Below are 21,900 nucleotides of genomic sequence, written 5' to 3'. Positions count from 1 at the left end.
ATTGTGTCCTTGACCTTCATTGGCCTGAATTAGCCCCGCCCCTTCTTCTGATTGGTTGTCCCTTTTTTCTGCTATAACTTTTGAATGGTTTGACATAGGAAGTCGTGGGTGGTGTCTTTTCTGATATGCTTATGGGGGGCGGTGGCCGTGAGTGCGAGGGCCCGTTCATCGCTGCTTGCAGCTTTAATTATTATTATTATTTTTCTTCTGACAAAGTGATGGCCTTTTTGCCCCCCTTAACATGCCCAAAAAGTCACCAAATTTTGCACCCAAGTCAGGCCTGGCGAAAAATTTGATATTTAATGGTTTGCATTAATGGGCGTGGCAAAATGGCTCAACAGCGCCCCCTTGAAAACTTTGTGCCTCAAGCCCCACGATACGGTTTGACGTACATGCACGAAAATCGGTACACACCTGTATCATGGGACAACTTAAAGAAAAGTCTCTTGGGGTCATGCCCAAAACCGAACAGGAAGTCGGCCATTTTGAATTAGTCGTGTCATTTTGGCGAAATTTATGCCATTCCTTCGAAAGTTAATTCAGCCCGAACCGTAACGTGCCCCCAAGTGTGTTATACATCAAAATGTGCGTTTCCATCCTGTGACAACACGCATTACTTTTCTCTTTCAAAAGCGTTACCATGGCGGCGCTAGACGCCAAAAAGCGCGCCCACCGTTCATCTGATTGGTTCGACAGAAAAAACTTTGTGCCTCAAGCCCCATAATACGGTTTGACGTACATGAACTAAAATCGGTACACACCTGTATCATGTCGCAACTAAAAGAAAAGTCTCTTGGCGCCATGGCCGAAACCTAACAGGAAGTCGGCCATTTTGAACATTCTGAATTAATCACGTAATTTTGGAGCAATATATGCCATTCCTTCGAGAATCAATTCAGCCCAAACCGTATCGTGAACCCAGATGTGTTATACATCAAAATGTGCGTCTCCATCCTGCGACTACACGCATTACTTTTCTCTTTCAAAAGTGTTACCGTGGCGACGCTAGACGCCAAAAGGTGCGCCCTCCCTTCATCTGATTGGTCCATATTTGATAGTTCCCCAAAAGGCACCAAATTTGGCATGCAAGCCAAGCCTGGCGATAAATTTGATATTTCATGGTTTGCATTAATGGGCGTGGCAAAATGGCTCAACAGCGCCCCCCGGAAAACTTTGTGCCTCAAGCCCCACAATACGGTTTGACGTACATGCACGAAAATCGCTACACACCTGTATCATGGCACAACTTAAAGAAAAGTCTCTTGGAGCCATGGCCGAAACCGAACAGTATGTCGGCCATTTTGAATAAATTGTGTCATTTTGGCGAAATTTATACCATTCCTTCGGCAGTTAATTCAGCCCGAACCGTAACGTGCACCCAGGTGTGTTATACATCAAAATGTGCGTCTCCATCCTGCGACACCACGCATTACTTTTCTCTTTCAAAAGTGTTACCGTGGCAACGCTAGACGCCAAAAGGCGCGCCCCCCCTTCATGTGATTGGTCCATATTTGATAGTTCTCCAAAAGTCACCAAATTTTGCATGCAAGCCAGACTTGGCGATAAATTTGATATTTCATGGTTTGCATTAAAGGACGTGGCCTAACGGCTCAACAGCGCCCCCTAGAATACTTTTCTCTGCCATAACTTTTGAATGGTTTGACATAGAGAGTTGTGGGTGGTGTCATCAGACTCTGTATGGAGTCCTTGACCTTCTTTGGCCTGAATTAGCCCCGCCCCTTCTTCTGATTGGTTGTTCCTTTTTTCTGCTATAACTTTTGAATGGTTTAACATAGAGAGTCGTGGGTGGTGTCATTTTCTGATATGCTTATGGGGGGCGGTGGACGTGAGTGCGAGGGCCCGTTCATCGCTGCTTGCAGCTTTAATTATTATTATTATTATTATTAGGGCCCGAGCACTTGCAGTGCGAAGGCCCTATTGTATTTGCAGGAATTTTTATTATTATTATTAGGGCCCGAGCACTTGCAGTGCGAAGGCCCTATTGTATTTGCAGGAATTTTTATTATTATTAGGGCCCGAGCACTTGCAGTGCGAAGGCCCTATTGTATTTGCAGGAATTTTTATTATTATTATTTTTCTTCTGACAAAGTGATGGCCTTTTTGCCCCCCTTAACATGCCCAAAAAGTCACCAAATTTTGCACCCAAGTCAGGCCTGGCGAAAAATTTGATATTTAATGGTTTGCATTTTGGGCGTGGCAAAATGGCTCAACAGCGCCCCCTTGAAAACTTTGTGCCTCAAGCCCCACGATATGGTTTGACGTACATGCACGAAAATCGGTACACACCTGTATCATGGGACAACTTAAAGAAAAGTCTCTTGCCGTCATGCCCGAAACCGAACAGGAAGTCGGCCATTTTGAATTAATCGTGTCACTGTGGCGCAATTTATGCCATTCCTTCGGCAGTTAATTCAGCCCGAACCGTAACGTGCACCCAGGTGTATTATACATCAAAAAGTGCGTCTCCCTCCTGCGACCACACGCATTACTTTTCTCTTCCAAAAGCATTACCGTGGCGACGCTAGACGCCAAAAAGCGTGCCCACCCTTCATCTGGTTGGTTCAGACAGAAAAAACTTTGCGCCTCAAGCCCCATAATAGGGTTTGACGTACATGCACGAAAATTGGTACACTCCTGTATCATGTCGCAACTAAAAGAAAAGTCTCTTGGCACCATGGTCGAAACCGAACAGGAAGTCGGCCATTTTGAACATTCTGAATTAATTGCGTAATTTTGGAGCAATATATGCCATTCCTTCGAGAATTAATTCAGCCCGAACCGTATTGTGAACCCAGATGTGTTATACATCAAAATGTGCGTCTCCATCCTGCGACTACACGCATTACTTTTCTCTTTCAAAAGTGTTACTGTGGCGACGCTAGACGCCAACAAGCGCACCCCCCCTTCATCTGATTGGTCCATATTTGATAGTTCCCCAAAAGGCACCATATTTGGCATGCAAGCCAGGCCTGGCGATAAATTTGATATTTCATGGTTTGCATTAATGGGCGTGGCAAAATGGCTCAACAGCGCCCCCCGGAAAACTTTGTGCCTCAAGCCCCACAATACGGTTTGACGTACATGCACGAAAATCGCTACACACCTGTATCATGGCACAACTTAAAGAAAAGTCTCTTGGAGCCATGGCCGAAACCGAACAGGATGTCGGCCATTTGAATAAATTGTGTCATTTTGGCGAAATGTATGCCATTCCTTCGGCAGTTAATTCAGCCCGAACCGTAACGTGCACCCAGGTGTGTTATACATCAAAATGTGCGTCTACATCCTGCGACTACACGCATTACTTTTCTCTTTCAAAAGTGTTACCGTGGCGACGCTAGACGCCAAAAGGCGCGCCCCCCCCTTCATCTGATTGGTCCATATTTGATAGTCACCAAATTTTGCATGCAAGCCAGACTTGGCGATAAATTTGATATTTCATGGTTTGCATTAATGGGCGTGGCCTAACGGCTCAACAGCGCCCCCTAGAATACTTTTATCTGCCATAACTTTTGAATGGTTTGACATAGGAAGTTGTGGGTGGTGTCATGGGACTCTGTAATGAGTCCTTAAGCTTCGTTGGCCTTAATTAGCCCCACCCCTTCTTCTGATTGGTTGTCCCGATTTTCTGCTATAACATTGGAATGGTTTGACATAGAGAGTCCTGGGTGGTGTCATCAGATTCTTTATGGAGTCCTTGAACTTCATTGGCCTGAATTAGCCCCGCCCCTTCTTCTGATTGGTTGTCCTTTTTTTCTGCTATAACTTTTTAATGGTTTGACATAGGGAGTCGTAGTTGTTATCATGGGACTCTGTAATGAGTTCTTAAGCTTCGTTGGCCTTAATTAGCCCCGCCCCTTCTTCTGATTTGTTGTCCCGATTTTCTGCTATAACTTTGGAATGGTTTGACATAAAGAGTCGTGGATGGTGTCATCAGATGCTGTATTGTGTCCTTGACCTTCATTGGCCTGAATTAGCCCCGCCCCTTCTTCTGATTGGTTGTCCCTTTTTTCTGCTATAACTTTTGAATGGTTTGACATAGGAAGTCGTGGGTGGTGTCTTTTCTGATATGCTTATGGGGGGCGGTGGCCGTGAGTGCGAGGGCCCGTTCATCGCTGCTTGCAGCTTTAATTATTATTATTATTTTTCTTCTGACAAAGTGATGGCCTTTTTGCCCCCCTTAACATGCCCAAAAAGTCACCAAATTTTGCACCCAAGTCAGGCCTGGCGAAAAATTTGATATTTAATGGTTTGCATTAATGGGCGTGGCAAAATGGCTCAACAGCGCCCCCTTGAAAACTTTGTGCCTCAAGCCCCACGATACGGTTTGACGTACATGCACGAAAATCGGTACACACCTGTATCATGGGACAACTTAAAGAAAAGTCTCTTGCCGTCATGCCCGAAACCGAACAGGAAGTCGGCCATTTTGAATTAATCGTGTCATTTTGGCGCAATTTATGCCATTCCTTCGGCAGTTAATTCAGCCCGAACCGTAACGTGCACCCAGGTGTATTATACATCAAAATGTGCGTCTCCCTCCTGCGACCACACGCATTCCTTTTCTCTTTCAAAAGCGTTACCGTGGCAACGCTAGACGCCAAAAAGCGCGCCCACCCTTCATCTGGTTGGTTCAGACAGAAAAAACTTTGCGCCTCAAGCCCCATAATACGGTTTGACGTACATGCACGAAAATTGGTACACTCCTGTATCATGTCGCAACTAAAAGAAAAGTCTCTTGGCGCCATGGCCGAAACCGAACAGGAAGTCGGCCATTTTGAACATTCTGAATTAATTGCGTAATTTTGGAGCAATATATGCCATTCTTCGAGAGTTAATTCAGCCCGAACCGTATTGTGAACCCAGATGTGTTATACATCAAAATGTGCGTCTCCATCCTGCGACTACACGCATTACTTTTCTCTTTCGAAAGTGTTACCGTGGCGACGCTAGACGCCAACAAGCGCACCCCCCCTTCATCTGATTGGTCCATATTTGATAGTTCCCCAAAAGGCACCAAATTTGGCATGCAAGCCAGGCCTGGTGATAAATTTGATATTTCATGGTTTGCATTAATGGGCGTGGCAAAATGGCTCAACAGCGCCCCCCGGAAAACTTTGTGCCTCAAGCCCCACAATACGGTTTGACGTACATGCACGAAAATCGCTACACACCTGTATCATGGCACAACTTAAAGAAAAGTCTCTTGGAGCCATGGCCAAAACCGAACAGGATGTCGGCCATTTTGAATAAATTGTGTCATTTTGGCGAAATTTATGCCATTCCTTCGAGAGTTAATTCAGCCCGAACCGTATCGTGCACCCAGGTGTGTTATACATCAAAATGTGCGTCTACATCCTGCGACACCACGCATTACTTTTCTCTTTCAAAAGTGTTACCGTGGCAACGCTAGACGCCAAAAGGCGCGCCCCCCCTTCATGTGATTGGTCCATATTTGATAGTTCTCCAAAAGTCACCAAATTTTGCATGCAAGCCAGGCCTGGTGATAAATTTTATATTTCATGGTTTGCATTAATGGGCGTGGCCTAACGGCTCAACAGCGCCACCTTGAATACTTTTCTCTGCCATAACTTTTGAATGGTTTGACATAGAGAGTCGTGGGTGGTGTCATCAGATTCTGTATGGAGTCCTTGACCTTCATTGGCCTGAATTAGCCCCGCCCCTTCTTCTGATTGGTTGTCCCTTTTTTCTGCTATAAACTTTGAATGGTTTGACATAGGAAGTCGTAGGTGGTGTCAAGGGACTCTGCAATGAGTCCTTGAGCTTCTTTGGCCTGAATTAGCCCCGCCCCTTCTTCTGATTGGTTGTCCCTTTTTTATAATAAAATCGCCACGAGCCGCCAGTCGCTCTCGCGCTGACTCCCGCTTCCTGATTCAAACGTCTGCCGGCCCCGCCCCCCGACCAATCGGTGGCGAGTAGGGTGATGACGGCCCCGCCTCCCGACCAATCAGTGGCGCGGAGGGTGATGACGGCCCCGCCCCCCGACCAATCGGTGGCGAGTAGGGTGATGACGGCCCCGCCCCCCGACCAATCAGTGGCGAGTAAGGTGATGACGGCCCCGCCCCCCGACCAATCAGCTCCCTGTAATGTGGTGACGTCAGAAATATTCCCAGCTCAGCCCGGTTACAACCTTGGCAGAATGGTTACAGAAAAAGTAATAATTAAAATAGTAGGGTTTTACTAATATTTATAACTTACAAATATTTAAAAAAATTAGAAAAAACAGCTCCAGACTTACATTACTAAATATCGATATGTTGGTCTGTCCTAAGTCAGTAGGTCAATTAGAAAAGAGAAGCTGAGTCTTAGCTCAGCCAGAGCGTTCCCGTCTTTGGAGTCACAGATCAGAGTTCGATTCCCGCAGTATCCAGACCTTTTTGTCAGCAATTTTTTTTTTCTACATCCATATGTGCGTCCCTGTCCTGCAACGACGCACATTACTTTTCTCATTTAAAAGCGTTACCGCGGCAACGCTAGACACCAAAAAGTGCGCCCACCCTTCATCTGATTGGTTCAGAGGGAAAAAACTTTGAGCCTCAAGCCCCATAATACGGTTTGACGTACATGAACGAAAATCGGTACACACCTGTATCATGTCGCAACTTAAAGAAAAGTCTCTTGGCGCCATGGCCGAAATTGAACAGGAAGTCGGCCATTTTGAATGAATTGTGTAATTTTGGCGCAATTAATGCCATTCCTTCGGCAATTAATACGGCCCGAACCGTAACGTGCATCCAGGTGACTTATACCTCAAAATGTGCGTCTCCATCTTGCGACTACGCGCATTACTTTTCTCTTTCAAAAGTGTTACCGTGGCGATGCTAGACGCCAAAAAGCGTGCCCCCTTAATCTGATTGGTCCATATTTGATAGTTCTCCAAAAGTCACCAAATTTTGCATGCAAGCCAGGCCTGGTGATAAATTTGATATTTCATGGTTTGCATTAATGGGCGTGGCAAAATGGCTCAACAGCACCCCCCGGAAAACTTTTCTCTGCCATAACTTTTGAATGGTTTGACATAAAGAGTCATGGGTGGTGTCATGGGACTCGGTATTGAGTCCTTGACCATAATTGGTGAAAATTAGCCCTGCCCCTTCTTTTGATTGGTTGTCCCTATTTCCTGCTATAACTTTTGAATGGTTTGACATGGAGAGTCGTGGGTGGTGTCATCAGACTCTGTATGGAGTCCTTGACCTTCATTGGCCTGAATTAGCCCCGCCCCTTCTTGTGATTGGTTGTCCCTTTTTTCTGCTATAACTTTTGAATGGTTTGACATAGGAAGTCGTGGGTGGTGTCATTTCTGATATGCTTATGGGGGGCGGCGGCCGTGAGCGCGAGGGCCCGTTCATCGCTGCTTGCAGCTTTAATTAGGGCCCGAGCACCTTCAGTGCGAAGGCCCTATTGTATCTGTAGGAATTTTTATTATTATTATTATTATTTTCCTGACAAAAGGAAGGCCTTTTTGCCCCCCTAAACGTGCCCAAAAAGTCACCAAATTTTGCATGCAAGTCAGGCCTGGCGAAAAATTTGATATTTCATGGTTTGCATTAATGGGCGTGGCAAAATGGCTCAACAGCGCCCCCTTGAAAACTTTGTGCCTCAAGCCCCACGATACGGTTTGACGTACATGCACGAAAATCGGTACACACCTGTATCATGGGACAACTTAAAGAAAAGTCTCTTGGAGTCATGTCGAGAAACCGAACAGGAAGTCGGCCATTTTGAATTAATCGTGTCATTTTGGCGAAATTTATGCCTTCCTTCGGCAGTTAATTCAGCCCGAACCGTAACGCTCCCCCAAGAGTGTTATACATCAAAATGTGCGTCTCCATCCTCCGACCCCACGCATTACTTTTCTCTTTCGAAAGCGTTACTGTGGCGACGCTAGACGCCAAATAGCGTGCCCATCCTTCATCTGATTGGTTCAGACAGAAAAAACTTTGCGCCTCAAGCCCCATAATACGCTTTGATGTACATGAACGAAAATCGGTACACACCTGTATCATGTCGAAACTAAAAGAAAAGTCTCTTGGCGCCATGGCCGAAACCGAACAGGAAGTCGGCCATTTTGAACATTCTGCATTAACCGCGTAATTTTGGAGCAATATATGCCATTCCTTCGAGAATTAATTCAGCCCGAACCGTATCGTGAACCCAGATGTGTTATACATCAAAATGTGCGTCTCCATCCTGCGACTACACGCATTACTTTTCTCTTTCCAAAGTGTTACCGTGGCGACGCTAGACGCCAACAAGCGCACCCCCCTTCATGTGATTGGTCCATATTTGATAGTTCCCCAAAAGGAACCAAATTTTGCACCCAAGCCAGGCCTGGCGAAAAATTTGGTATTTAAAGGTTTGCATTAATGGGCGTGGCAAAATGGCTCAACAGCGCCCCCTTGAAAACTTTGTGCCTCAAGCCCCACAATACTGTTAGACGTACATGCACGGAAATCGGTACACACCTGTATCATGGCGCAACTTAAACAAAAGTCTCTTGGGGTCATGCCCGAAACCGAACAGGATGTCGGCCATTTTGAATTAATCATGTCATTTTGGCGAAATTTATGCCATTCCTTCGGCAGTTAATTCAGCCCGAACCGTAACGTGTCCCCAAGTGTGTTATACATCAAAATGTGCGTCTCCATCCTGCGACTACGCGCATTACTTTTCTCTTTGAAAAGTGTTACCATGGCGACGCTAGATGCCAAAAGGCGCGCCCACCCTTCATCTGATTGGTCCATATTTGATAGTTCTCCAAAAGTCACCAAATTTGGCATGCAAGCCAGGCCTGGTGATAAATGTGATATTTCATGGTTTGCATTAATGGGCGTGGCCTAACGGCTCAACAGCGCCCCCTAGAATACTTTTCTCTGCCAAAACTTTTGAATGGTTTGACATAGGAAGTCGTGGGTGGTGTCATGGGACTCTGTAATGAGTCCTCAAGCTTCGTTGGCCTTAATTAGCCCCGCCCCTTCTTCTGATTGGTTGTCCCGATTTTCTGCTATAACTTTGGAATGGTTTGACATAGAGAGTCGTGGGTGGTGTCATCAGATTATTTATGGAGCCCTTGACCTTCATTGGCCTGAATTAGCCCCGCCCCTTCTTCTGATTGGTTGTCCCTTTTTTCTGCTGTAACTTTTGAATGGTTTGACATAGGAAGTCGTGGGTGGTGTCATTTCTGATATGCATATGGGGGGCGGTGGCCGTGAGTGCGAGGGCCCGTTCATTGCTGCTTGCAGCTTTAATTATTATTATTATTATTTTCCTGACAAAGTGAAGGCCTTTTTGCCCCCCTTAACATGCCCAAAAAGTCACCAAATTTTGCACCCTAGTCAGGCCTGGCGAAAAATTTGATATTTAATGGTTTGCATTAATGGGCGTGGCAAAATGGCTCAACAGCGCCCCCTTGAAAACTTTGTGCCTCAAGCCCCACGATACGGTTTGACGTACATGCACGAAAATCGGTACACACCTGTATCATGGCGCAACTGAAAGAAAAGTCTCTTGGCGTCATGCCCGAAACCGAACAGGAAGTCGGCCATTTTGAATTAGTCGTGTCATTTTGGCGAAATTTATGCCATTCCTTCGAAAGTTAATTCAGCCCGAATCGTAACGTGCCCCCAAGTGTGTTATACATCAAAATGTGCGTCTCCATCCTGCGACAACACGCATTACTTTTCTCTTTCAAAAGCGTTACCGTGGCGGCGCTAGACGCCAAAAAGCGCGCCCACCCTTCATCTGATTGGTTCGACAGAAAAAACTTTGTGCCTCAAGCCCCATAATACGGTTTGACGTACATGAACGAAAATCGGTACACTCCTGTATTATGTCGCAACTAAAAGAAAAGTCTCTTGGTGCCATGGCCGAAACCGAACAGGAAGTCGGCCATTTTGAACATTCTGAATTAATTGCGTCATTTTGGAGCAATATATGCCATTCCTTCGAGGGTTAATTCAGCCCGAACCGTATCGTGAACCCAGATGTGTTATACATCAAAATGTGCGTCTCCATCCTGCGACTACACGCATTACTTTTCTCTTTGAAAAGTGTTACCGTGGCGACGCTAGACACCAACAAGCGCACCCCCCCTTCATCTGATTGGTCCATATTTGATAGTTCCCCAAAAGGCACCAAATTTGGCACGCAAGCCAGGCCTGGAGATAAATTTGATATTTCATGGTTTGCATTAATGGGCGTGGCAAAATGGCTCAACAGCGCCCCCCGGAAAACTTTGTGCCTCAAGCCCCACAATACGGTTTGACGTACATGCACGAGAATCGCTACACACCTGTATCATGGCACAACTTAAAGAAAAGTCTCTTGGAGCAATGGCCGAAACCGAACAGGATGTCGGCCATTTTGAATAAATTGTATAATTTTGGCAAAATTTATGCCATTCCTTCGGCAGTTAATTCAGCCCGAACCGTAACGTGCACCCAGGTGTGTTATACATCAAAATGTGCGTCTACATCCTGCGACACCACGCATTACTTTTCTCTTTCAAAAGTGTTACCGTGGCGACGCTAGACGCCAAAAGGCGCCCCCCCCCCCCCTTCATGTGATTGGTCCATATTTGATAGTTCTCCAAAAGTCACCAAATTTTGCATGCAAGACAGACTTGGCGATAAATTTGATATTTCTTGGTTTGCATTAATGGGCGTGGCCTAACGGCTCAACAGCCCCCCCTAGAATACTTTTATCTGCCATAACTTTTGAATGGTTTGACATAGGAAGTCGTGGGTGGTGTCATGGGATTCTGTAATGAGTCCTTAAGCTTAGTTGGCCTTAATTAGCCCCGCCCCTTCTTCTGATTGGTTGTCCCGATTTTCTGCTATAACTTTGGAATGGTTTGACATAGAGAGTCCCGCTTCCTGATTCAAACGTCTGCTGGCCCCGCCCCCCGACCAATCAGTGGCGAGTAGGGTGATGACGGCCCGCCCCCCGACCAATCAGTGGCGAGTAGGGTGATGACGGCCCCGCCCCCCGACCAATCAGTGGCGAGTAGGGTGATGACGGCCCCGCTCCCCGACCAATCAGCTGCCTGTAATATGGTGACGTCAGAAATAGACCCGTGCTCAGCCCGGTTAGAACCTCGGTAGAATGGTTACAGAAAAAGTAATAAAAATAGTAGTGTTTTACTAATATTTATACCTTACAAATATTTAAAAAATTAGGAAAAAAAAGTTCCAGACATTTTATCGCTATGTTGGTCTGTCCTAAGCCAGTAAGTCAAAGCAAAAGGTATAGCTGAGACATAGCTCAGCCTCATTATTGCGGTCTTTGGTGCCAGAGTTCGAGAGTTCGAGCCTGGCAGCATGACGAAATTTTTTGTCAGCAATTTTTGTGTTTTTTTTACATCAAAATGTCCTCTGTCCTGCGACGACGCACATTACTTTTCTCTTTCAAAAGTGTTACCGTGGCGACGCTAGACGCGAAAAAGCGCGCGTCCCCTTCATCTGATTGGTCCATATTTGATAGTTCTCCAAAAGTCACCAAATTTTGCATACAAGCCAGGCCTGGTGATAAATTTGATATTTCATGGTTTGCATTAATGGGCGTGGCAAAATGGCTAAACAGCGCCCCCTAGAATACTTTTCTCTGCCATAACTTTTGAATGGTTTGACATAAAGAGTCGTGGGTGGTGTCATGGGACTCGGTATTGAGTCCTTGACCATAATTGGCCTGAATTAGCCCCGCCCCTTCTTCTGATTGGTTGTCCCGATTTTCTGCCATAACTTTTGAATGGTTTGACATAGAGAGTCGTGGGTGGTGTCATCAGACTCTGTATGGAATCCTTGACCTTCATTGGCCTGAATTAGCCCCGCCCCTTCTTCTGATTGGTTGTTCCTTTTTTCTGCTATAACTTTTGAATGGTTTGACATAGAGAGTCGTGGGTGGTGTCATTTCTGATATGCTTATGGGGGGCGGTGGCCGTGAGTGCGAGGGCCCGTTCATTGCTGCTTGCAGCTTTAATTATTATTATTATTTTTCTTCTGACAAAGTGATGGCCTTTTTGCCCCCCTTAACATGCCCAAAAAGTCACCAAATTTTGCACCCAAGTCAGGCCTGGCGAAAAATTTGATATTTAATGGTTTGCATTAATGGGCGTGGCAAAATGGCTCAACAGCGCCCCCCGGAAAACTTTGTGCCTCAAGCCCCACAATACGGTTTGACGTACATGCACGAGAATCGCTACACACCTGTATCATGGCACAACTTAAAGAAAAGTCTCTTGGAGCAATGGCCGAAACCGAACAGGATGTCGGCCATTTTGAATAAATTGTATAATTTTGGCAAAATTTATGCCATTCCTTCGGCAGTTAATTCAGCCCGAACCGTAACGTGCACCCAGGTGTGTTATACATCAAAATGTGCGTCTACATCCTGCGACACCACGCATTACTTTTCTCTTTCAAAAGTGTTACCGTGGCGACGCTAGACGCCAAAAGGCGCCCCCCCCCCCCTTCATGTGATTGGTCCATATTTGATAGTTCTCCAAAAGTCACCAAATTTTGCATGCAAGACAGACTTGGCGATAAATTTGATATTTCTTGGTTTGCATTAATGGGCGTGGCCTAACGGCTCAACAGCCCCCCCCTAGAATACTTTTATCTGCCATAACTTTTGAATGGTTTGACATAGGAAGTCGTGGGTGGTGTCATGGGATTCTGTAATGAGTCCTTAAGCTTAGTTGGCCTTAATTAGCCCCGCCCCTTCTTCTGATTGGTTGTCCCGATTTTCTGCTATAACTTTGGAATGGTTTGACATAGAGAGTCCCGCTTCCTGATTCAAACGTCTGCTGGCCCCGCCCCCCGACCAATCAGTGGCGAGTAGGGTGATGACGGCCCGCCCCCCGACCAATCAGTGGCGAGTAGGGTGATGACGGCCCCGCCCCCCGACCAATCAGTGGCGAGTAGGGTGATGACGGCCCCGCTCCCCGACCAATCAGCTGCCTGTAATATGGTGACGTCAGAAATAGACCCGTGCTCAGCCCGGTTAGAACCTCGGTAGAATGGTTACAGAAAAAGTAATAAAAATAGTAGTGTTTTACTAATATTTATACCTTACAAATATTTAAAAAATTAGGAAAAAAAAGTTCCAGACATTTTATCGCTATGTTGGTCTGTCCTAAGCCAGTAAGTCAAAGCAAAAGGTATAGCTGAGACATAGCTCAGCCTCATTATTGCGGTCTTTGGTGCCAGAGTTCGAGAGTTCGAGCCTGGCAGCATGACGAATTTTTTTGTCAGCAATTTTTGTGTTTTTTTTACATCAAAATGTCCTCTGTCCTGCGACGACGCACATTACTTTTCTCTTTCAAAAGTGTTACCGTGGCGACGCTAGACGCGAAAAAGCGCGCGTCCCCTTCATCTGATTGGTCCATATTTGATAGTTCTCCAAAAGTCACCAAATTTTGCATACAAGCCAGGCCTGGTGATAAATTTGATATTTCATGGTTTGCATTAATGGGCGTGGCAAAATGGCTCAACAGCGCCCCCTAGAATACTTTTCTCTGCCATAACTTTTGAATGGTTTGACATAAAGAGTCGTGGGTGGTGTCATGGGACTCGGTATTGAGTCCTTGACCATAATTGGCCTGAATTAGCCCCGCCCCTTCTTCTGATTGGTTGTCCCGATTTTCTGCCATAACTTTTGAATGGTTTGACATAGAGAGTCGTGGGTGGTGTCATCAGACTCTGTATGGAATCCTTGACCTTCATTGGCCTGAATTAGCCCCGCCCCTTCTTCTGATTGGTTGTTCCTTTTTTCTGCTATAACTTTTGAATGGTTTGACATAGAGAGTCGTGGGTGGTGTCATTTCTGATATGCTTATGGGGGGCGGTGGCCGTGAGTGCGAGGGCCCGTTCATTGCTGCTTGCAGCTTTAATTATTATTATTATTTTTCTTCTGACAAAGTGATGGCCTTTTTGCCCCCCTTAACATGCCCAAAAAGTCACCAAATTTTGCACCCAAGTCAGGCCTGGCGAAAAATTTGATATTTAATGGTTTGCATTAATGGGCGTGGCAAAATGGCTCAACAGCGCCCCCTTGAAAACTTTGTGCCTCAAGCCCCACGATACGGTTTGACGTACATGCACGAAAATCGGTACACACCTGTATCATGGGACAACTTAAAGAAAAGTCTCTTGCCGTCATGCCCGAAACCGAACAGGAAGTCGGCCATTTTGAATTAATCGTGTCACTTTGGCGCAATTTATGCCATTTCTTCGGCAGTTAATTCAGCCCGAACCGTAACGTGCACCCAGGTGTATTATACATCAAAATGTGCGTCTCCCTCCTGCGACCACACGCATTACTTTTCTCTTTCAAAAGCGTTACCGTGGCGACGCTAGACGCCAAAAAGCGCGCCCACCCTTCATCTGGTTGGTTCAGACAGAAAAAATTTGCGCCTCAAGCCCCATAATACGGTTTGACGTACATGAACTAAAATTGGTACACTCCTGTATCATGTCGCAACTAAAAGAAAAGTCTCTTGGCGCCATAGCCGAAACCGAACAGGAAGTTGGCCATTTTGAACATTCTGAATTAATCGCGTAATTTTGGAGCAATATATGCCATTCCTTCGAGAGTTAATTCAGCCCGAACCGTATCGTGAACCCAGATGTGTTATACATCAAAATGTGCGTCTCCATCCTGCGACTACACGCATTACTTTTCTCTTTCAAAAGTGTTACCGTGGCGACGCTAGACGCCAACAAGCGCACCCCCCCCTTCATCTGATTGGTCCATATTTGATAGTTCCCCAAAAGGCACCAAATTTGGCATGCAAGCCAGGCCTGGCGATAAATTTGATATTTCATGGTTTGCATTAATGGGCGTGGCAAAATGGCTCAACAGCGCCCCCCGGAAAACTTTGTGCCTCAAGCCCCACAATACGGTTCTACGTACATGCACGAAAATCGCTACACACCTGTATCATGGCACAACTTAAAGAAAAGTCTCTTGGAGCCATGGCCGAAACCGAACAGGACGTCGGCCATTTTGAATAAATTGTGTCATTTTGGCGAAATTTATGCCATTCCTTCGGCAGTTAATTCAGCCCGAACCGTAACGTGCACCCAGGTGTGTTATACATCAAAATGTGCGTCTCCATCCTGCGACATCACGCATTACTTTTCTCTTTCAAAAGCGTTACCGTGGCGACGCTAGACGCCAAAAGGCGCGCCCCCCCTTCATGTGATTGGTCCATATTTGATAGTTCTCCAAAAGTCACCAAATTTTGCAAGCAAGCCAGGCCTGGCGATAAATTTGATATTTCATGGTTTGCAATTAATGGGCGTGGCTAACGGTTCAACAGCGCCCCCTAGAATACTTTTCTCTGCCATAACTTTTGAATGGTTTGACATAGAGAGTTGAGGGTGGTGTCATGGGACTCTGTAATGAGTCCTTAAGCTTCGTTGGCCTTAATTAGCCCCGCCCCTTCTTCTGATTGGTTGGCCCGATTTTCTGCTATAACTTTGGAATGGTTTGACATAGAGAGTCCTGGGTGGTGTCATCAGATTCTTTATGGAGTCCTTGACCTTCATTGGCCTGAATTAGCCCCGCCTCTTCTTCTGATTGGTTGTCCCTTTTTTCTGCCATAACTTTTGAATGGTTTAACATAGAGAGTCGTGGGTGGTGTCATGGGACTCTGTAATGAGTTATTAAGCTTCGTTGGCCTTAATTAGCCCCGCCCCTTCTTCTGATTGGTTGTCCCAATTTTCTGCTATAACTTTGGAATGGTTTGACATAGAGAGTCCCGCTTCCTGATTCAAACATCTGCCGGCCCCGCCCCCCGACCAATCAGTGGCGAGTAGGGTGATGACGGCCCCGCCCCCCGACCAATCAGTGGCGAGTAGGGTGATGACGGCCCCGCCCCCCGACCAATCAGTGGCGAGTAGGGTGATGACGGCCCCGCTCCCCGACCAATCAGCTGCCTGTAATATGGTGACGTCAGAAATAGACCCGTGCTCAGCCCGGTTAGAACCTCGGTAGAATGGTTACAGAAAAAGTAACAAAAATAGTAGTGTTTTACTAATATTTATACCTTACAAATATTTAAAAAATTAGGAAAAACAAGTTCCAGACATTTTATCGCTATGTTGGTCTCTCCTAACCCAGTAAGTCGAAGCCAAAGGATAGCTGAGACATAGCTCAGCCACAGCATTGCGGTCTTTGGTGCCAGAAGTCGAGAGTTCGAGCCTGGCAGAATGATGAAATTATTTGTCAGCAATTTTTGTGTTTTTTTCACATCAAAATGTGCGTCTCTGTCCTGCGACGACGCACATTACTTTTCTCTTTCAAAAGTGTTACCGTGGCGACGCTAGATGCGAAAAAGCGCGCGTCCCCTTCATCTGATTGGTCCATATTTGATAGTTCTCCAAAAGTCACCAAATTCTGCATGCAAGCCAGGCCTGGAGATAAATTTGATATTTCATGGTTTGCATTAATGGGCGTGGCCTAACGGCTCAACAGCGCCCCCTAGAATACTTTTCTCTGCCATAACTTTTGAATGGTTTGACATAAAGAGTCGTGGGTGGTGTCATGGGACTCGGTATTGAGTCCTTGACCATAATTGGCCTGAATTAGCCCCGCCCCTTCTTCTGATTGGTTGTTCCTTTTTTCTGCTATAACTTTTGAATGGTTTGACATAGAGAGTCGTGGGTGGTGTCATTTCTGATATCCTTATGGGGGGCGGTGGACGTGAGTGCGAGGGCCCGTTTATCGCTGCTTGCAGCTTTAATTTTTTTTTTTTTTTCTTTATACTATACTTGGTTGTTTTTCTTGTCTCTGGGTCTGTTGTGAGTGCTGGGTTGGGGATGGGAATGTGGGAGGCATATAAAAAGATGGGAAAAATGGATGGATGGAAGTATTCCCAGTTATTTTGCTTTACTACTGTTGTACAATGTGAAATTATTTCCAAAAAAAAAAAAAAAAGAAACATGTCTGTGAAGAGGAAGAGTGATCCACAGAGGGGCTCCGGTCTGGACCAGGATAAGGACTTTGGTCTGGACCGGGAGGAACCAGAGCAGCTGGTTCTGAAGCAGGAGACTGAAACCTTCACGGTGACTCCCACTTACCAGGAAAGGGACTTCAGTGACCCAGAACCGAAACCTGAGCAGCTTCACTCTCAGAACTCTCCCTCAACCGAGAACCCAGATCAGGACCAACGCCAGAGTCTGGATTCAGGACCAGCTCCAGATGTGGAGACGGGTCCAAAGAGGAGTCTCAGAAACAGATCTGATGGTAAAGTAGAGCAGCCTTCTGAGTCACAGCTGGGGGTTAAACCGCAGGAGGGTAAAACGTCTGTAATATGTGACATCTGTGGAGAAAGATTCAGAAACAAGAACAAGTAAGGTCTGGATCCAGACCTGCAGTTCCTCTACTGACCACTAGGGTCTGGATCCAGACCTGCAGAAGTCCCATGGTAACATAATCCAGTAAGAGTGTAGACATGTTTGTTTACATTTACAACTTTTTACAACCTTAAGATGCGTATTTGCAGGTTTATACAATTATTTCTGGTTAAAATCTATCGTGGGCAGCTGTGTGTAGTAGCAGTTGTGTATTTCCTCCACAGCTGTCCAACCACATATAACAGTCTGTGATACTAAACTCAGAACCAACCTGCATGTGTTTGTGGGAACATGAAGGTTTTAGTGCTTCTGCATCATGTGACCCAGACCGAGCTGTCAATCAGCAGCAGCAGCTTCTCTGTGGTCTGCAGGGGCTGATGGGAGTTTCCAGGAGCTGCTAGAAAGCAGCTTTTCCTGCTCTGGTCTCACAGCTCGTCCTTGTTGGGTCTGGGCTGCATCAGAGCTCCACTTCTCCCCAGGTTCACCAGAGGAAACACCACGGACCAAAATGCTTTTCCTCCCAGCTGCTGCTCTGTGCTGTCTGTGTTCAGGTGAGTGTTTCCAGCCAATCAGGAGCCCCCAAACTCCACCTGGAACAAACACCGTCACACTGACCTTCACCTGTCTGTCTGTGTCTCTGCAGCGCTGGTTGCCATGGCAGCAGAGCTGGTTCAGGACGATGTAACACTGACCAGGAGAGTTGGACAAAGTGTCTCCTTCAGCTGTGGAACTGATCAGTGTGATTGGGACCGGATATTCTGGTATCAGAAAAAAGAAATGGAAACTTTCAGACTCATTCTTGATATTGACAGAAAAACCAGTAGAATTCATTCAGGCTGCCACAATCATCCTCAAAAAGCAGATTTTTCAGCTGAAAATACACAGAACGGTTGTTTGTTGAAGATAAACAGAGTTAAACTGGATCATTCAGCCACCTACTACTGCTGGTGTTGGAAGACAGATGCCCACAGTGAGAAAAGATCCCTGCAGCCTGAACAAAAACCTCCAGCTGAACAGATGTCAAACACAGTTTCAGATCAGAATCTAACAATAGTTTGGGTTTCGTAGAAGTTTAATTCTGCGTAACATCAGTATTACAGGGAACTTTAAACAGCCACAACAACTAAATTATGTCCATATTTCCTCCCTCTGGAGAGCAGCTCTGACAGAGGAAATAAGCTGTTGCCGTGGCAACAATTACAGTCTGGGCGTTCAACGGCTGACAGGTTTTTGTACGAGTCTTTCTCTCCGTGGGACGGAAACTATTACCGCATCTTTGGACCTGGAAGTAAACTGTACGTAACCGGTAAGAAGCAACATTTCTCTTCCTTCAGTTGTTTGATTGTAGAAGTTGAAAATGTGTTTAAAGTCAGTTTGAGCTGCTTCAGACTTTCCATGTTAGTTTGTTCATGTTTAGTAGAGAACTCATCATGCAGCCGTTGCTACAGAAGAGAAGCTCCATCATTTCTGGAAACATGTTTAAATGTCTCCCAACAACTAAACGTGTTCTTTATTTCTGCAAATATCAGAGATGTTACAAATATTGATGTTTGATCATCTCAGTAATTCTGGAGCATCTGCTGCTCTTTGAACACAAGACGACTTTGAGCTCAAATACAATTTAATAGTGATTTACAGCTGGATTTAGGAACGTTCCTGGAAAGATGGAACTGCAAATATATTCACTCAGAACGTTATTAAGTTCAGCAGTTGGACTGAATAAAGTAGCTGCTTAGTTCACGTGGAAGAGAAGAACTCATCTTTATTCTCAGTCAGTCGCCTTTTTAATCAGTCAACCAGAAAAAGGTTTTAGCAAAGTATTAAATTAAGAAATCAAAAGATGAATAAGTGAAATTAAAATAAATATTACATTTATGGACAGTATGAAATGAATATTTAATGAAGAATTTAAGACAATGTATATATGACTTAAGTGAATATATTTGTATTTTGTTTTTTAATATAAAGTTTAAATGATTCATATATTTGAATATCTCAATTAATGTTATCAAACCTGATTTTTATGTATTAGATTGGATTTCAATGATAGGTTTATATTAATTAATTTTGGTTTAACTGTCAATATGTGAATGTTGTTGAGAGGATCAGAGACACAAATGTGTTTTTAGTGATTAGACTAAAAAACATCAGGGTAAAGACTTTATTTTCCTTCAGATGGAGTTGGTTTCAGAGTCAGAGCAGTTCAAATTAGGACTCGGACAGTTTCAGAGATAAAACATGGAGCATAAAATGTAAAACTATGAAAACAAAGATACTGGAACCAGAAGAAATAAAAATTAAACTGTGCATGTACACTTTATTAAAAAGAAAACAATAACGTGTGATATTAATGTTCTGTGATCTGAGTCCAACCAAAAATGTTTAAAATTACAGATAAATCTTATAAAACAGTGATTAGTTCAGCAGTAAAATATAATTCAATCACTTTTATGTCTAAAGCGTCTATTACAACAGAAGTGTCTCCAGGATGTTTCCAGAGACCAGAACACGACCCCCGAGCAATTATTACATAAACAAGATTGTATATTCCAGATTCCCGTCTCACACAGAGGACAGACGTGGACCAGCGGCTGTAGCCACAACATTGTTTTAGAGTCATAAATAGAACTGGTTCATCCCTCTCCCTCACCTGCACTCACACATATTCAGAGATGGATCATGTCTCTGTCTGTGTTTGTGGTTGTTGTTGAACAAAAATGAACTAAAGATGGTAGAACAAGGACAATGTTGGTAAAATGACGTCCCTTCTGGCTTCTTCAGGAGTTAAGAGTTTGGGTTTTTTTTCCACGATATGTTTATTGTCGTTTTTTTAATTTATTCAACCATACAACATTACACACACATTACACAGACACATACATACATTTAACTTGCACCATTCTCAATACAAAGGTAAATAATTACATTGGATTAACCAATTGGGAGGAAAAATAAAATAAATAAATACATGAAAAATAAAATAAATAAAAATGATATTCTCCACAATATTTACAAGTTGTTTTCAGGTAAATCTTGCACTTTCATCTGTTATAATGTTCATATATGGTTCCCAGAGTTAGACAAAGTCTTTCCGTTTTCCCTTATCAATGTACGTTAGTCTTTCCAGTCCAATACAGTTAGAAAGCTCCTTATCCACATTCTCAATGTAGGAGGATCCAGACTTTTCCAACATGATGCAATAGCTCTCCTGGCCTGAAGAAGTCCAAAGTCCAGAACTGTATATTGCTTTGATGTGGTTGAGCAGTTAAGAGTTAAAAGTTAGGATTGAATCTCCTGCCGGGAGGTGTTGACCACCAACGGCAGGTGAAGGATCATCAGGGGTGCAGACCTCTGCAGAAACACGTGTTGGCCTCAGTTTTGTAGCTGCATTGATGAGTGTTTAGTGATCAGAGTCCACGTGGTTTCCAGGATCAGGCTGAATGCTGGAAGCTGCTGCTGACTGTGTGAATGTGTCTGTGTCCAACTTCAGATGAGCAGGTAGTGAAGCCCGTGGTGAGCGTGTACCCAGCAGCATCCAGAGTCCACCTGGGGGGGGGCAGCTCCCTGCTGTGTGTGGCCTCAGCCATGTTTCCTCCTGGGGTCCGGTTCTCCTGGAAAAGACAGAAGAAGAACGGCCCGCTGGAGGACGTCCCCCCTGCCGAGGGAGAGCAGGTGGAGCTCAGAGAGCCGGGACGCAGCGCCTCCATCATGGTGGTCCACCGCCTCCATCAGGACACGTACAGATACAGCTGCTACGTCAAGCACGAGGGCGGCACGGTGGAGGCCCAGACACAAGGTGACGGAGGCTCGGTGACTGTGTTCAGCAGAGACTCAGCTTCACGTGGAGACGCTGTCAAAGACAGCAGAGGATGGACATTTGTCCCTGCAACTCCCAACATCTTCCTTCTCTGTTTCAGAGCTTCCAGCTCCAGCAGCCCCCTGTCCTCCAGAGAGAGAGCCAGCAGACCTGCCAGCTCCAGCAGATCCAGGTTCAGGGGTTCCAGCTCCAGCAGATCCAGGTTCAGGGGTTCCAGCTCCAGCAGATCCAGGTTCAGGGGTTCCAGCTCCAGCAGATCCAGGTTCAGGGGTTCCAGCTCCAGCAGATCCAGGTTCAGGGGTTCCAGCTCCAGCAGATCCAGGTTCAGGGGTTCCAGCTCCAGCAGATCCAGGTTCAGAGATCTTCCAGTCTGAGTGCAGGGTGAAGCTGCTCTGCCTGCTGTACACAGTGCTGACCCTGAAGAGTCTGCTGTACTGCTGTGGACTCTCTCTGCTGATGGTCCTCAGGAACAAGGGGCCGTCCACCAACTGAACACATGCTGACTGGTTTCTCTGATAATCTCACTCATCACATCATTTATACTCTTGATATACACAAATGATTAACCGTCTTGGTGATATTTCATCTTTTAACAGCATTTATTTCTCCTTCATGTCCTTTTTAATATTCTGTATGTGCACAGTTTGGAATCTGATTCACGTGTAATCAATATTATCATCAATA

The 21,900-nt window shown here is 45.3% G+C and overlaps 1 protein-coding gene across 1 annotated transcript; it reads left to right on the top strand.

The window, feature by feature from the left end:
• Window positions 1–16,985: 16,985 nt before the first annotated feature.
• LOC133452165 (uncharacterized) lies at window positions 16,986–21,900 on the top strand. Its single transcript, XM_061731385.1, has 7 exons — window positions 16,986–17,340; window positions 17,879–17,950; window positions 18,043–18,098; window positions 18,303–18,354; window positions 18,649–18,705; window positions 20,890–21,195; window positions 21,317–21,900. The coding sequence occupies exons 1-7, from the start codon at window positions 16,986–16,988 to the stop codon at window positions 21,706–21,708; spliced, it is 1,290 nt and encodes a 429-aa protein (XP_061587369.1). The 3' UTR covers window positions 21,709–21,900.

The sequence above is a fragment of the Cololabis saira genome, chromosome 10 (assembly GCF_033807715.1).
Source record: "Cololabis saira isolate AMF1-May2022 chromosome 10, fColSai1.1, whole genome shotgun sequence".
In the NCBI taxonomy this organism is placed as follows: Eukaryota; Metazoa; Chordata; class Actinopteri; order Beloniformes; family Belonidae; genus Cololabis; species Cololabis saira.
Note: the sequence above shows the minus strand (reverse complement) of the source record. Positions and strands in the feature narration are given on the sequence as shown.